Source organism: Excalfactoria chinensis, chromosome 5 (assembly GCF_039878825.1).
Source record: "Excalfactoria chinensis isolate bCotChi1 chromosome 5, bCotChi1.hap2, whole genome shotgun sequence".
In the NCBI taxonomy this organism is placed as follows: domain Eukaryota; kingdom Metazoa; phylum Chordata; class Aves; order Galliformes; family Phasianidae; genus Excalfactoria; species Excalfactoria chinensis.
Genome location: NC_092829.1, coordinates 23,664,698 through 23,682,841, shown reverse-complemented (window position 1 = coordinate 23,682,841; position 18,144 = coordinate 23,664,698). Strand labels below are relative to the sequence as shown.

The 18,144-nt window shown below is 37.4% G+C and overlaps 1 protein-coding gene across 2 annotated transcripts in view; it reads left to right on the top strand.

Moving 5' to 3' along the window:
* Positions 1-18,144, top strand: part of AKAP6 (A-kinase anchoring protein 6) — a 250,248-nt gene that overhangs the window by 219,107 nt on the left and 12,997 nt on the right. For both annotated transcript variants that reach the window (XM_072337277.1, XM_072337276.1), the window contains exon 12: positions 1,671-1,886. In XM_072337277.1, coding sequence (XP_072193378.1) covers positions 1,671-1,886 — 216 coding nt within the window. The remainder of the gene's footprint in view (positions 1-1,670; positions 1,887-18,144) is intronic.

Below are 18,144 nucleotides of genomic sequence, written 5' to 3'. Positions count from 1 at the left end.
TGTGAGTAAAAGTAAAATTCAGCTATGTTTGTGGGTTTCATCATCATTTCTCTTGAAGACTCTGCATTAAAAAAAAATCACTTCATCACTGTCGGTAGGCAAAGGATATGTATTTTTAGATGTGTATACCACTCTTGCACTTAATACTATTGATCAAGTGCATATTTTCAGCAACAAAATACTCCATAGATGTATAATATTTCTAAGTAGATTTTCTTATTTTTAATCCACAAGTGTCAGGAAACTTTGGGCCTTACAAACATTCGCTACAGAATGTTTTCTGTTTTCCTATTAAAGTTCAGGGAGATACATTCTGAATTTCAGCTAATGGTTTTGAACAGCTTTGAGAACTCTGCTCTAGTGGCTAGCTTTTATTTATTTATTTATTTATTTATCTGTTTATCTATCTATCTATCTATCATTTATTGTGATTAACTGGAAGTTTAAAGCAAAACACCCTGTCTTCGTAAAAGATGATAGTTGAGATTTTCTCATAGGGTTATGCACTTTCATCTGTGGCATCCTGCAGAGGGAAACAGATGTTAGCAAGTTACAGTTTAAATTATCTGGAAAGTTCCCATGTGTGGAGTACAGTTCTGTTAAATTCAGGAGTAGCACTGGCCTCTGATAATAGCTGCGTATTTGAACTGCCTTCTTGTGATTCTATAAAAGCATGTAGTCTTGGAAGCTGGGCTCATCCTCAGAAGTGTTTGAGTTTTTTGTACCCTGGTGTTATAGATATTATGAAAACACATTGTGGGGCAATAAAATCCTGATCTGACATTGAATGGCTATAGAGTGCAATTGTATTTGTAGATAAAACTGTGTTTAATGTCATCCCATGCCATTAACTACTTCTGGGTGGTAGATCTCTCTTTCTTTTTGGCATGTAAAATGAATTAGTTATATGGCTATTCAGTAAGACTCTCAGTGTAGTTATTTAGCTTTCTGGCATACAACCAGTCTATACCAGCTTCCATCGATATTCAATATTAGGGCTTAGTGTCTCCATCACACGGTTTACGTCAGACTGCATTCTTTGTGGCACTGGAGTCTGTAGGATTAAATAAATACAATGAATAACCCACCCTTGAGAAAGATACAGTTATCATAGTATTCCTAAATTTATTTGCATATGTAACTACCCTGGAAATGTTTTTATGACAGCAAAAACCATCTGTAAAGGATTTTATAGTAACTCTCCATCCTAAAGATTTCTCCTATGACAAGGTACAGATGAGTCATGATTTCTATTGATTTTTGTTGTTTTTTTTTTTCTTCTGAGAAGCATATATGTGTGTACACACAGTACATATATATTCTCATTGTATGAGTATCATTTTTTCTCCCATTTTTTCCCTGAAAAATTTCTGAAGTGATTACTGTCAGGGTAACTAATTTCAGATGTGGAAAAACGGAAGAATAAACCATAAAACTTTCAACGTTATCAAGACAGTTAGCTATGTATGGCATTTGTTTGAAGAAGGCTGAAAGTAGCTTTACTCTTTGTGTGCAATTAAGATTATGTTTATCTTGAAATAAACAGTAATCCTTGACATTAAATATGGGAATTTATGGAAAAGCTGAAGAACTATTAGCACCAATATCTATCAGATAAGATTTAATGCAGAATGTCTCACCCTGACATTTGTCATCTGTCTGCCCTGCAGTCCCTATGCTGTGAGATCAAGCAGAGACGCCGTGGGGTTGCCTCCGTGCTGCGACTGTGCCAGCACCTCCTGGATGACCAGGAGACCTGCAACCTGAGTGCAGATCACCAGTCCATGCAGCTGATAATCGTAAACCTTGAGAGGAGGTGGGAAGCCATCGTCATGCAAGCTGTCCAGTGGCAAACAAGGCTACAGAAGAGACTGGAAAAAGACCCAGTGAGTGATGCTTGGTTTAAAAAGATCTCATGTAATTTCATTTTACACCAGCCATTTAAAAAGATTTCATGTAATTCCATTTTATGCCAGTCATTTTTTCAGCACTAGGCAAATGCTGAGTGTTTTCTTCTGACTGACGGTGCCATTTGTAGTCTCTAATGGCAACAAGTGAAGTTTTAGTTTTTCACAAAGTATTATAGTCTATGGACACCACTGATTAATGAGATAAATTCACAGTAAGTATGTTTATTTGCTGTATATTTAAATCTCATCGGATTTCATATTGAGTAATGAAAGCCACCTTCTCCTTCTGAGATCAGTAAGTCGCTCAGTACCTATAATAATTGGGCCCAGAGACATATACCATTGATTGTAAATATATTTCAGAAAAAGTATTTTCTTTGTAAGTATGACTGGTTTTAATTAGTATCCCAGCAGTAGATGTGTATTTCACATAGAATGCCATGGTATGTTATTAATATACAAATCTGTGTTATTTGAATATAAGTAAAATGCATTAATTTCCCTTTTATCTCAGGGAAATTATTCCTCAGAGGCAAAATAGAACTCTGCTTAAACCATCCATTAAGTGACATAAATAAGACAGGTTTTCTACAGCATAAAAATATATTACAATACAGTATCTACATTCAAACAATAAACCGTAGGGGGGACAAAGTAATCCCTACTGTAACACCATTGACTGTAATGGATGAATTGGCTCAGCATGTTCTGTGGTACTATCATAATGCTAAAGCCTGTATGCTGCAGCTACACTGACAGCAATGATAACCCTCTGTAATGCATATATTGAGGAGTCCTGATGAGATTTGAGAATAAGTGACGTATTTAGCTTACATAATTTTTAGATTTATATAAAACAAATAAAAGGAAAAAATACTTGATACTTACTAATTTCATGACAGTTGTCTGCCTAGCAGAAAAATACTACTTTTGACGTAGTTTGGTTCCTTTAAAAAAATAACAGAAACTGTATCTCTTGGAGTTGTTTATCTATGTTAGTGTAGTATGAAGCATGCAAGATATCATTCTGAAAAAACTGGCAGTTCTTGAATGAAAATACTATAAGTCTGAACCAGTCAAGGAATAGTGAGTTGGTGAGGAGGATGCCACAGTGCTGAAGGTAAAAATAGGAGGAACTTAAACAGTACATTCAACTTTAAATGAGAATGTAAGATAAAAAAAGAAGACAAATGCTGTCTCATCAGTGAGATTCCTGAGTTTTGATGGTAATTAATCTAAGAGAGCAAGAAATAAGTACAGAAGTGAGGGAAGTCAAAGGCAAAATAGTGGGCTAGAATATCAGCTTGAGACTGAAGAACAGAAAAAAAAATACTGTTCAAGAAAGAAAACAAAATAGTAACTATTTTTTAAATTCTACTGAGGAACACCAGTTTTGTTTTTGTGACAGTTCCATCTTTAAAATGCTTTTTGTTCATATTACTAAGATGTTAATACCTCTAGTAAACCATAGTTTACTGCCATGAAAAAGATTTGTTTATTAAGCCAGTACTAGAAAATTTACTTGAATTGTGAAGCTTCAAGAACATGTATGTGAGGTATTAGGCAACAACTAATCTAAAAATCAGTTCTTGCAGTTCTAAATTTGGGTTGCTAAAAGTTGAGTCTCTGCTAAGTCTGTAACTTCATGGGTTGCTCCAAAAGTAATGCCTCCTATTTAATTACATGTAAACAACAACAGATACAAAGAGCACAATAATCTATTTGATAGATTAAATTCTCAGCTACAAAACACTATTTTTCAATATAGTCACCACCCTTAGCCAATTTGTGCAGATGAGTTTATTGAGATGTTCATCATTTTGTGGTGTAAAAGATGTGCATGGCTGTCTGGAATGGAGCTTGTCTTTCACATCAGTGTCACCACTGCTGAAATGCACAACTCACTGCCTAACTGTTTTCATATGTACTGTTGTCTCCATAAACATTCTGAAAGTGTCAATAAATGTCAATGGATGCAATTTTTTTATGCATGGAAGAATTCAGTGACACACCATTGCTTCATATGCTCTTCCATGTCAGATGCCATTTTGTCCGACTGCCCTTCTTCTGCTGCCATCTGTTACGCAGCAACAAAATGTAAAAGAATATTGATGGGAAGATACAGCCTGTACTACCATACCACCAGCATCTGCCTCTGAGTTCATAGCCCAATATAGTAAAATAGGAAGTATTACTTTTGCAGCAGTACTCCTAGGTACCCAAGAGAGATTGGACTGGGTTTCTACTATACTTAACTAAAAATAAGATAGGTACTACAAAGATGAAAAATTACCTTTTTCATACAAAATTTACAATTTTGTTGTTATAAATATATCTGTTCTATTGAGTGTGGAGCACAAACAAGTTGTATTTGTGAGATAGCTTAGAGAGGGTATGAACAGAAATCCAAGTTGCTGTAGTGAAAGCCTATTATCTCCTCTTGCATGTGGGCAGCTGCCTCATGGAAGCAGTTTGCTCTTTGTAGCTGCAGTTACTCTAAATAAGCTGTTATGTGCTAATTAGAGCTTTATGGTGCTCTTACAGCAGGAGTGAAGTGAGTCTTGTGTTACTGTGTGGGACTGCAATCGATCAGGAGCTGAGGCGTGGTGTTCAAGCACTGTACTTTGCTTGATGTCCCAGTGCTTGGAACTTCACAAGGTGCATGCTGCCTCATTCCCCCTTTGCCTGAGGGAGTCTGGAGTTATTTGCTGGTCTGAACTGTTTTTCATTGTGCAAGGGGAGTACCATTCTTTCTGCTAAGAGACAGCAGCTATTAACTTCCATCGTTATGTGATACTCATTTAATTTGCACTGTGAGTTGTTTTGCTTTGGAAACTCTTATTCTAGTCTTGTTTATAATAACACGATTCTTTGAGTGTCAGAGTCGGTGGGAGAAATGCAAATGACCATACCTTGATGATCAACAAATCTCATTTATTGCTTCGGCTATGTGTACATTTATAGTGCAGATAATTAACTCATACATAGTGCAAAAGCAGAGCTCATCATTGGCTCCCAATTACATGTCAACCCCACCTATCTTTGTACCTTGCAGTTATCGTCCCAATAACTACTCCCTTGCTGACTTCCCAAAACCATGGCCAACTTCTCATCACCATCACACATCCCTTTGTTCTCGCTGTCCTTGCAGATGGCACGGCTGCTTGGTCAGCTGCACAGTGTCTACGTGACCTTTCCTAGCTGGCCAGTTGTCAATAAAACTCCACATTTGAGTGTGTCAACATCTACAGGATTCTTATGTTGGTAAAACTATTTATATTCCCAGCGCTTAAGGATGCCTCAGCCACTACAGAATTCAGGTTTCTTTGTCTTCCCTCATCCAAATTGGCATATTCTAGGCTTCCTTTTCATTCAGTTCCTGTGTAGTCATTTCTTGGGTAGTTACCAGGACTACTTCTGCTTCCCTATCTCTCTGTATTTGATGGTGTGCCAGTCTTGGCACATAAACAGTATCTCTTAGTAACAAGTCTTCATTTGTGGTTGCCCACAAAATACTGTAATTTATGAAAACAAATGTGATGTTTTTATACCCTGATGGCATCTGACTCATTCATGGCATCCAACTTGCCGATACTACATGAGATAACCCCAATGATTATATTGCATAAAAGAGGTACAAGAATCACTTGCATCTTCTGCTCTCTTCTTAATTTGTGTACTGGGATCTTTCTTTGTCCTGTTTCTGTCCCCAGTCACTTATCTGAGCCATTTATATCATTGCAGAACTATGCTGGAATTAGCCACAGAGAGGTTTTAGGTTTCTTTTGAATTGTTTGTCTTCATGAATGTTTTTCAGTGCTCTTCAACATTTGTACTGAGCACCATAACTTTGCGAATAACAAGAGATTAACTTGTACTACAAGCACCTGAAGTCTGGTAAAAAATATATCCTTCTAATGAGCCTAAAACTGTAGGTCGAAATTTTCAGTAAGAGTCACTCCAGAAGGATGAAATGTGGCTAGATTAATCTAGCTAAAAAGAATGAGGTATTCATGCAGGAAAAACAAACAAACAAACAAACAAAGATAACTTCTAAAAGACAGTAGGACACTTGTCTTCTACTGGAAGCAGTCCTGATGGGTTTTAGCAAAAAAAAAGGGTTTTATCTCCCCCATCTGTTTTTGTTTGCTTATTTGTTTTCTTTGTTTGTTTGTTCTTGTAAATTTATCATTCTGTAGTTTGCTGGTATAATGTTATCTGACAACTAAATTTTAGCTTCAAAATTACACAGATGCCTTTCAGTTTGCCTAACAAGACCCTGCTGGCAATCATTGTAAAAGAAAAAGGAGTCTGTCTCACAATTGCAACAGCAATAGCAACAATCTTTAGTCAACTAAACTGAAAACTGCCATATGAAATTCGTACTCAACAGCTGGAGAAGCTTTAACTCACTGTGCCCTCTTCTTTAGAGAATCTGGTTTGCATGAAAGAAAAATGAACAGTTAGAAAAGGATTTGGAACAGCATCTGTCATGGTCTTGCCAACAAGTTTTAAACAGCTAAGTCAAAGTGGGAATATGTAAGTTTTTTTAGGCAGTATTTTTGATCATTTGCTTAGCCAATTGGTATATCCACTCTAAGTAAACGTCTAGCCTCAGTGGATTATTCCAGCAATCAAGATATTCAAAATTTGATGTCCTCTCCAAGTCAGATCTATCTCTGTATAGGAAACCACAATGAGGTTACTCTGCATATTCACTTTTCTGGAACTGCTTTGTCAATGCTGGAATGCATAAAACTGTTGTACTGCTGTGGCTCACAGAGAGACAAAACTGTGTTTTCTAATAGATATTATTTCTTAAGTTGCAATTCAATTCCTGCCTTTTTGGTGAATAGAGAAACTGCTTTTTCTCCAGACTGCTTATTCACTGAATGAGAAAGATATCTATTTTGTGGAGCAGACAATTTATTTTCTTATTCAACAGAGGGCTAATTATTGAAGGGACAGTATTCATAATGCTTTTAAACTGGAGATTTTGAGTGAAGATAATTTGGATTGAGGTGCTGTAATTCTCACATTGTCCAGAAAGCGTCTGAAGTGTTCACTGATTTAAGTCTACCACTATGCTTCATGAAATTTTAAAAACTTTTATTTCTTTTTTCCTCCTGAGTCATCCTGTGTGTACACTACACTGCATATCCAGCAAAATCCCCATCTGTATTGGCTAGAAAGTATGCTGTACATCCAACCACATAATTGAAAATAATAAGGCCACAATAAATGGGATGGCCTTGGGGTATAACACCCAAGGGATTCAATTGGTGTCGCTTTGCCGCTTTGCATCAATGTCCATGCATCATGGTAATTGAGGTAACATAACCAATTACCACATTTTAATTAGAGTTGTAAGGACTTGGGAAAATCTGCAATGGTGAAGCAGCTCACTTTAAAAAAAAAAAAAAAAAAAAAAAAAGCAAAAACCCAAACCTCTCTCTTTACCACAAGTTTGTTTCTTGTGTGCTTGTTTCATAGGGGGAACAAAGATTGTGTAAAGACCTGTTTAGTATTTTTCCAGCTTTCTCCTTATTTCATTCTTCACAACTGACTTCAAAAAACAAGTCATTTAAACATGTTGTATTGGTTCTGATCGTGTATCTTTATCCCTTTTCTCTTTTCATCTCTTTATGTGATGTTTTCTGCAAAGGAAAACATATTTTAATAATGCTAGATGTAATGCTAACTGCATTATTTTCCCTTTCAGTTCTCTACATTTAATTCACTGGTTCAGTATTTTTTTTAGCCATGGACTGACACTTGTTCTAAGCTACAATACAAAACCCCGCAGTCAGAGGTAAAGCATGTATTCATCATTGTTCTGTTACTTGTTAGAAAACTCCACTAAATTAAAAATTTGGTTTCTATAGGACTGTAATTTTAGTACAAGTTATTGTTTTGTGAGGTGGAATCTAGGTAGAAATCTTACATAAAATTCTGGAAGATTAGAAGTACAGCAAAGTATTGAGTAAAAGTTTCCTTAATTGGCTGAGGAGGGCACAAATGTTTTGAAGTGCTGAACATATTTTGCATGATCTACTCCTCACAGAATAATTATTTAATTACTTGTTTTTGAAACTTCCAGTGTTTTTTGGGTTTTTTTGTTTTTTTTTTTTTCATTATCTGTCATGGGTCATTCTTGTTTTAATATTAGGCCTCTTCATAGTATCATACTGGTTGCTTGTATTTGGTTCTGTTAGTCATCTTATTCTGCTCATCTTTCAGTACTGAAGTTTGCTCTCTTTTGAGTTTTTTTCCTTAAAATATATGTTTTTCGGTGGCTTGATATTTGATGATAGAGTCTCTGGTGCATATAACTCTATCTCAGCTCAAAGCACAGAGAGTAAGGCAGCTCAGTTTCATAGTCTCTGTCAGGCCTGGGGAGGACAGAAAATGATACTCCTAACTTTCTCATGAGTTCCAGATGATTTGGAAGTGGGCTAAACAGTTAAACTTGAAAGGAAATGTACTCAGCAGTTCTACCTTGTGGTTTGCATGCTTTTTGTTCTTTTCAGTTAATGAAAGGGGAGTGTAACACAGTATGTGTACGTGTATGTGAGTAGCACTAGTAATAAGGTTTTCTGTGGAGCCTCTTCAAGAGCAGCTTACCTTTCCTTCCATCTAGAGCAGAAAAGGTAGTTCAGTGTTTTGGAATGGATAGCTGTGTACTTTTTAGGAAGGACAGACCAGTAAAATGAGGTGGTGGAGATTACTCTATATGTGAGATAACAACTGGAATGTATCAAGCTCTGCCTAGGAATGAATGATGAATGAGTGGAGAGCTTCTGGGTGAGAATTAAGGAGCAGGCTAATATGGGTGACACCTTTGTGGGTGTTTACTAGAGGCAGCCTGATCAAGGGGAAGAAGTTGATAAGGACTTCTACAGACAGCTGAAAGTAGCCTCATGATGTGTGCCCCGGTGGCGCAGCGGTAGAATTCCCGTCTGCAACACCAGGGGGCCCGGGTTCGAATCCCCCCTGTGGAGCAGGGGGTAGAAGTGCCGCTCTGCTACACAGAGGGCTCGAATCCCGGGAGTTGGACTCGATGATCTCTAAGGTCCCTTCCAACTCGCACAATACTATGATACTATGATCACAGGGTCTGATTCTCATGTGGGATTTCAGCCAGGCTGATATTTGTCAGAAAAGCAACACTGCCAGGCACACACAGTCAAGGAGCTTCTTGCAATGCAGGGAAGACAACTTTCTGACACAGCTGGTGGTGTAGCCAATAAAGAGAGACGTACTTCTGGACCTTGTTCTTATGAACAAGGAAGGAGTGAAAGTTAAGGACAGCCTTGGATGCAGTGACCATGAGATATAGCAGTTCAGGATTTTATATTGAAGGAATGAGACAGAAAGTAGTATTGCAACCTTGGGCTTCAAGGGAGCCCACTTTCACCTCTTCAAGGACCTATTTAAAGGTATCCCATAGGTTAGAGCACTGGAAGTTAAAGGGACGCAAGAGACCTGGTTGGCATTCAAGCACCTCTTCTTTGAAGGTCAAGGTCAGTGCATCTGAGTAAGAGTAAGAAATCAGGCAATGGTGGCAGGAGACATTCATGGATGAGCAAGAAGCTCATGGAAAACTCAAGTGGAAGTAGAAGGTCTAAGAAATATGAAAAAGGGGTCTGGCCACTTTGAAGGAATGTAGGAATGCTGTCAGGGCATATAGGGATACAACAAGGAAGGCTAAGGCCCACTTGGAATTAAATCTGGTGAGGAAGGTCAAGAACAACAGAAAAGGCTTCTTTAACTATGTCAATAGCAAGAGGAAGACTAAGAAAATGTGGGTTCGCTGCCTAAGGAGGTGGGTGTTCTGGTAATGGAAAGCACTGAGAAGGTGGAGTTACTGAACACCTTCTTTGCTTCAGGCTTTACTGCTAAGACTGCCTCTTGGGAATTCCAGACCCTGGAGATAAACTAAAGAGTCTGGGGACAGGAAGACTTCCACTTGGTAGAGGAGGATCTGTTCAGAGACAACCTCAACACACACAAATCCATGGGCCATGATGGTGCTGATTAGGTATGGATTTGTAGTTTCCAGCATACTGAAACCTATACAAGTTAGGTGAGGAAATTTCATAGCTGGCAGAAAGCTGCTAACACTTGCCTGGTGATCTGATTTTTGTTATTTTTATTTTTTTAAATTTTGTAATGGTTGTTTTTTAAAGGCCCTCAGAGACTTAGAATACCAGTGAGGCTATCAGACTCCCTCTCAGTCTTCTTTTCTCCAGGCTGAACAGACCCATGTTACTCAGCCTTTGCTCATATGGAAGATGCTCCAGGCCCATTATCATGTTTTTCAGCCTCTGCTGGACTCCTTCTAGGAGATCCCTGTCTTTTTTTTGAACTGGGGAACCCAGAACTGGACATAGTATTCCAGATGTGGTCTCACAAGGGTGGAGTAGAGGGGGAGGATCACTTCCCTCCACCTGCTCTTATTCATGCATCCCAGGAAAGTAGGAAAAAATGGCTAGTTTTATTATTTTCAGTGGTAGACTTCACATATTGCAAGAGAGAAATTCCTATTTAGACAGTTAAGTACAGGGCCATATATGTAAAAGTGATGAGGACTGAAGTGCATCATGTTCCAATTACAGGATGACATCAGTCTTTTATTCCTCCTCCTAAGATCCACCTATCATGAGATCATGACTTGGGCCAGCATTGTTTAAAAGATTACTATTAGGAGAAATACAACAGTCACAAAGTAGTGATTATTGAATTAATTCAGTGACTTGTTGCACTGCATCTCTAATGACCCCACTTCTACAAGGGATGGTATGTGATTGTGATTGAAGCTGATTTTCTGATATCTTGTTTCAGTTGTTCTCAAGCAAATAATTTTTAGAAAGAAGGGAAGAAACCTCATTTTGGTAACAAGCTTTACAGCCTATATTTCCATCCTGAAACGATGTTCAGTATTGGATGATTCCAGTCATTATAGACATGTATCTGCAGGATCTTTAGTTCATATTTGAATAATCAGTGTTTTGTTGTTCATTATTTTAGGGTGTTGTAGGAGCTTTATTGACTGAAAGCAGGAAGGAATACTATATATATGTGTGTGCGTGTATTTAAGTAAATGGAAATAAACAAGGTATGTTTTCTCTTAACATAAGAGGAAAAGGGTGCCCAATGAAATAATGAAGCAGGAGATTTAAAACAATCTAAAAGGAATGCAGTTTTCATGCAGTGCTAGTAAAACTTTGAAACTTATTCCAACACGACATTGTGGATAACAAAAATATAATGAGTTCATTAAATGACTAGACAAATTAATGAAGAAATCAATTAATGCTTTATTAACTCCAACTCTGAAAGTCTGACTTCTCAAATTTTGCATGACATACACTGTTCTCTGTGTTACATTTAAAAAAATTTTTCCATAAACATCCACTACTGGTCACTGCAGGAGACAAGACTCAGCTGAATGGACTGTTGACCTCACCAAAATGACAGATGCTTTTTGAAAGCATGTGAATTTGGAGGCTTACCTACACAAAAGCATTATCCAGCAATGCCTAGAGTATATGATTGGGGTTTTTTGTTTGTTTGTTTATGTGCTTCTTTTTTCCCTCACTGGTTCAAAAGACTGAGATGCCGTCATTTAGGTAAGCTGCTTTCACCAAAAGAAACTTTGAAAAATGTATCCACTTAACAGATTTTCAAGATATTTCTAGTAAAACACACAGAAAAAGTAAGTCATACATCTCTTTAATAGTTAAATATGAACATTTATGTATTTGAAGTAATACAGTATACATTAAATCATATCATGTAAATCATTAGCGACGATGATCTGAATTTTATTTCCCCTAACATATAAGACATTTGTGTCATCGTTGTAGCTCTAATCCATATTCAGGCCTTCATGTTTGGTGTGCAATAATATGTAAATTACCTACCCAGCTGCATTAAGCAGTGTTTGTTTATTCAATTTCTTTTGGCATAGCATATAACTGAATTTCTGCCAAAAATGTGGCTGCTTCAGGGAACGCTGCTTGAGTAGAAGGAAGTTTTGAAAGGAAATGCACATCATAAGTCTTTACTGTGTGAAACAGTAAAATCAAAACAAACTTTCTGTTCATAAAAATATGTGTTTTACTATGAAATAATGTGCTTGTAAAATACAATGAGCAAACCAAATCTTTTTAGAATGCTCTGTTTACATCGGCTTTGTAAACATGAACACAATGCTGAAAGAGTGGTGAATTTTTCATGTGTGGGAAGGGTGACTAAAACTGGTGAAATGTGAAAATGGAAAGTTTAAGAGAAATTATTTTAAAATGGCATATTAATCTCTCCTAACACATAGCGTTTAAATGCATCTAAATTTAGAAAGCAGTGAAATTTTAGTGTTAAAAAAAAATTGCATTAATGATGCATAGAGCTATCTACTTATGCTGGCAGTCCTTTCAGTCTTCCAGTCTGACACTTCCTTTTTTATCCAGCCAGCTAATTTCCCCTCTTTTGTGAGGAGTAACTGTTTTCACACTAGTGCTTACCCAGCAAGCCTCCTCATTGTTTCATGGTTAATTATCTTCTTGAGCTTCACCTTCTCGAGAGAAGAGAGAAAGACTGGGCCTCCCCACAGCTCTAATGAAAGCTAAGTTTTTGGGATGCACTGTGTGAATAAATGCAGCTTCTGATCTAGCAACATAATAAATGAGTTCCTAAACTTTATGGAGTCACAGCTCATCCAGCAGTTTTACTGAACAAAGCAAGGAGATGTTTCATTTTTAAAATACTTTCTTTGTTGTTTGCTTAAGAAGGGAGAAGGAACACTGCTTCAGTTTCAAATAAAATATGCTGTGCCTTAAAGCTAAATACTAACAACATTTATACTAACAATATTAATACTTACAGCCCTGAACCCCTCAGTTATTAGATCACTTTGTAAACATTTACTGCTCATTGGACTTTGTCACTCACCACCACTGAAAATAAGATACTCAGATAGCTTTAAATCTTCAGTTTATGTTCTAAATTGAGTTCAAATTTAAACTGTACAATGTTTTAAATAAGCTCTCCTGCAATAGAAGAATGTTGACAGTAATATTTTTGCAGTAATGAAGTATACAGTACATTGTCATTTTGTACTTAGCCAAACTAAAGCAGGCAAATATAAACCTCTCACCCTAACAAGAAATACTTATCCTTTGCCTTGTCTTCTTCTAAGTGAATTTCTATAATGTGTGCATGTATTAAATAATTTCTCCAGTGACCAAAACAAATTGTACATTTAACTCTGGTACGTCACATATTGCATAGCATTCATTCGGCATCCAAGATGAGATTGAAATTGCCAAATTTTTTTTATTTTATTTTTTATCTCCAGCCAGCTCTAGGGCTGTGTTGGCATCTGTTATGTACAGAGACAACCATAAACAACAGGCACCAGTGATGGAGACAAGAAAAAAGTCTGGAAGTTCGAGAGTGAGAGTGAGATGATCTTACTGAAAAAGCTCTGCCAAAGGACCTCTTGCACCTGGATATAAGGCTCCTGTTTCTATTCTGCAACATTTGAAAAGCAGCACTTTCTAGATGTACACTGTGTAATGTCAAGGAGCTGTAATCGTGGTGTAATCTCAGGGTGCTTACCACTGTCCTTTTCATTCATTGCGAGAACTCTCTACCACTTACTGATAATAGTGATGTTTAATTTAATTCTTGGAAATCCATAGGTAGGTAGACTGTGGAACTACTTGTAACATGCAGCAGTCTGAGAGCCTCTGACTTCATGATACTTGCTTGTTGACTCTCCTTTAGTCAACATCCCAAATTTATGGGTTGTGGATCAATTACATCTGGAAGTGCCTGAGGAAAAAGTGAATCAGTTGTCTTTGATGTGAATTAGGCTAAATTTGGTAGTCTTTTAACTGTTTTGTTAGAAGGAGAAACTGATGATAGACCCATATATCCTTGATGCAGTTCTACTGTTTATAAATTATAGATCAAATCTCCCTTTCCTATATATGGCAAAACAGGGAACGATGGGGCAGCACTGACCTCTGCTCTCTGGTAACAGCTACAACATGGAGCTGTGTCAGGGGAGGTTAAAGTTGGATATTTGGATATCAGGAATAGGTTTCAGACCAGAGGATGGCTGGGCTCTGGAATAGGCTCCTCGGGACAATGGTCATCGCATCAAGCTGCCAGAGTTCAAGGAGAGTCTAAACATCACTCTTAGACATATGGACTGATTTTTAGCAGTCCTGTGTGGAGCCAGGAGTTGGACTCAAAAATCGATATGAGTCTTTTCCAGTTCAGGATATTCTATGATTCTAAGATTTTTTATATGGAAATTCAAGTCTTTCTTCTCCAGCTTTTTGTGACAAAGCTTTCTTTCTAGGTTTCTCCTAATGCCAAGCTCTCAAGACCAAGTCTCCTATACTTTTGAACTTTATATCTGTCTTTTTTTACAGTGATTCTCACTTTTTTGTGTTTTCTCACAAACAGATATTTCTGTTCAAAGCTCTTATAAACTCTGTGATTTCAGGTGCACATGACAAATGAGAGAAGACTGTTGCATCTACCCAGTCCTTTCACACAGTCCACTGAGTTGTTCTGTTTTAACTGAGAGTGCACCTTTAAAGGAGCATGCAGTCCAATGTAAATTATATTAAACTGAAACTATACATAGATAATATAAAGCCAAAACAATAGTGATTTTATTATGCCAGTGCAATTATGCAAGATCATCCAAATGCAGAGAACAACTGATTTGCCATGAAAAAGGGCATAGTGATGAAATTTTGCAGTTTAGACAAGCAGTAGTTTTAAGCCTGTTTAAGCATGACCAGTTCCACAGATTCCCTGTTTCTGGTAGAGGTGTAGTTTTTATTTTGTTTTGTTTTTTGTCTTGACCATAAAGAGTAATCCTTGATTGGATCAAAGTCTGAGACTTAGCCTGAATGAGCTCCCTGCAACTTGTATGGGTGTGTGTCTGACGTAGAGTGTCAGGATTTGGTCTTTACTGAACTAGGTATACATGACAACATTTTGAATTTGGGTCAACCTAGGAGCATTTTTCTAAGAGTTTCATTAAGGGCTTATGTTGGATTCTTGCACAAAGAAAATCACATATTCCCCTGAAATACAGGTTAGACCAAAATGACATTCAAGGTCAAAAAATCCTGTCATGTAACCTCTTGGCAGATGAAAACTACAAAGCAGCAAAAACAACAGACTGTAAAATGTGCCACGTAGTCAGGCTTTCTCATGACAAATGTGTGAAAACAGCTCAAATGCACAACTTGGAATATAGGTCTGGGATTGTAAACCTATTTGGATGACGATATTATTCAACATAAAAGTGTTGCAGGTGTTCTTCTGCTCTCTAGTAATGCTTCAAGGGCTTCTGTAGTAAATGAGACCTCGAGATGTTAAAAAGCCACATGAGGATACAGTGACAAAAATGGAAGCCCCTACTTCTACAGAGGCCAAAGAATGAATAAGTACTGTGTTGAATCCCTGCTTTTGCCTTGATCTGTGATAGAAGTAAGCTCCTATTGGCCTTCTGCTGACATAGCTCACCTTCTGCTCCAGCCTGTCTCTTCTAGTGAGAAGTGGAGGGAATAGAGCCTTTCACTCCTTTTAGACATCTGGTACTGAGGGGAGCTTGTCAGGAAACTTAGAGTTTGATCACAGGACTTGTGCAGGCATAAGTGACCTCAGAGTATTACCTAATGTGGTCACAAGGCATTTGAAGAGCATCAGAATGTCTAGAGAATGGCTAGTTTCTTTGGCACAGAAGTGTGCATGTTGCACTCCTAAGAATCTGCACAGCTGTCTGAAACATGGCTTGTGTTTGACATTGCTATTGCCACTGTTGAAATGCCCTGCACACCACCTCACAATGCTTGCATCCACTGTTTGGTCTCCATAAATGCTCTGCAAGCATTGATGAATGTATAAGGGTGCCGTTTTTCTCAAATGGTGGAATTCAGTTATGAATTTTTGCTTCATGTGCGCTTCCATATTATGCGCCATTTTGTGAGGCTATCCCTCTGCTGCCATCTGACTCACAGCAACAAAATGTATTGAGAAATTGGAGTGAAGGTTCAGCCTCTCTTGCCATACCATCAACATCTGCTTCTGAGTTTGTGGACCAACATAATAACATAGAAGGCATTATTTTTTGGAGCAGCCCTTTTAAAATATCACTCAAATTATTTAATCTGTTGCTTGGAAGATGAGCCCAAAAATTGGTGTCATGACAGAAAATGTTTAATACTGAAACCTGGATATGAGGAAGCAATCCTCTAGTCTTTTATTTTTGAGCATTATAGGAGAATTCCCCATGTCAGCATGAAGATAGGCAGCTTATCAGTGTTGTGACCTCTGTGGTTCCCATGTGACACACTCTGTGTTGAGACCCGTACAAGTACAATTGGCATCTGTGACATCAGAAAGCAGAAGTGAAGCCAGTGTCCTTCCTGTGCTACAGGCATCTATGCATACAGTCACCCCTGTAGGACACTGGCAATGCCTGTGAGCACCCAACAAAAAAGGTCAAGTTCTGCATTGCCGGACTGAGCGTACCTTTTCATTGTGGAAGGTAATAACAATTGTAAAATGAAGGCAGAAAAAAGTAAAAACCACAGTTCCAGATTCTTATTTTCTCAGCAAGTAAACACATCCCTTCTTTTTATTGTAATTATGACAAGTATGTCTTTTAGTAATTGGTTTTTCCAGTGATCTGTAATAAAGCATAATGCTTCTATATATTTTGAGACCATATTGTAATGTGCAGGTCACTTCAGTCCCTTCACTTTCAATTTTATGCACATGTTTATAAGTATTAAAATATTGGTGTTGGGAAATGGGGATTTTTTTTTTAATTGGCTATGATATAGAGAACCTCATTTAGAAAATGAAGCAGAGGTGAAGTGGGTACTGTACATATGACTGTTTCTTGCAGCAGAAGTACTTGGCATGCTTGCAGTTTTGAAAAGACAAAATCATGTTTGTCTTCCTTGAATGTGCACGCATTCCTGAAGATGGGGGATGGTTTTCTTTCTTTCTCTCTTTTTCCTCTGGCCCTAAAGCACAGCTGAGTTTGGAGAATTTGTCCGTAGCAACTGAAAGATATGTTTCGGAGAGAGAGGGACAGTTTGTCTTTATTATTGTAAAAAGCTTTTTTTTTCATGTTAATTCTTTTAAAAAAATATAATAGTACGTAGGGGTTACATTACAGGCCTGTTTCACCAGCACAAAGTATCTGTACTGGAGTAGCACATGCAAATGAGCCTGAAACAGAGAATCATTGTTTTGTAAAATTTGCTGCAGAAAAAGCAAAACTATCTGTGTTTGAAAAAAGGAAAAAGTGAGGAAAAAAATGTATTTTTAAGACTTTTTCTTAACGAGCACTGTGGTTGAGGAAATATCCATACATGATGATAATTCCATTTCTTGCCTTTAGCTTTTTCAGCAGATTAACTGTTTAACCATTAGATACCAATGCTGCAAGTACTGAAGTGCACACTTTGTGCATATAAGTTATCACAATGAAATGGGATTACTATCCGAAGCAAAGTAGTGCAGGGTCCACACAGGAAAGAACCAGACTCTTTAAAGCAGCCCTTTCAAATATAGTTGAATTAACTTAACCTATCACTCTTCTGAGTCTGTAATTTAATTTGTTCTTCTTTACAATATGCTTGATATATTTCAAAATACAGTAAATACTTTCTGAATGTTGTGTACCTAGTGATACTATAAAACTGGAATATAGTGTGCTTCTTTTTGTTGCTATTGCTTAGCAAGTTTTTTACTTGGTCAAAACTTTTTACCTTAACTCTGAGCCACGTGGTCATTGAGGTTGACTCCAGAGGTAGCTGTGTTTAGTGCCTTTAATTTGATATCATATATGAAGATAGTCATTGTTTGAAAGATGATATACATATGTTTGCACACACGTGTCTACTTGCTGAAGTCTGTGATAGACCATCTGGGGACCAAATTCCACCAAACATGCTATAATTGTCTGGAAAAATGAACTTTTTTCAGATACCAGCAGGTGTAACTGATTGCACTAAAATTCCCAGAAATTGGAAAGTTGCTAAGAGGTGTGTGTGTGTCTTTACACATGCACATCTACACATGTATGTTACTATCATGATAACTCTAATCTTCTAGCATCCTACCTATGTACTGAGCAGGCTGAATAGAAGACATCTTACATGATGAAAATTGGCCTCAGAGATTCTTA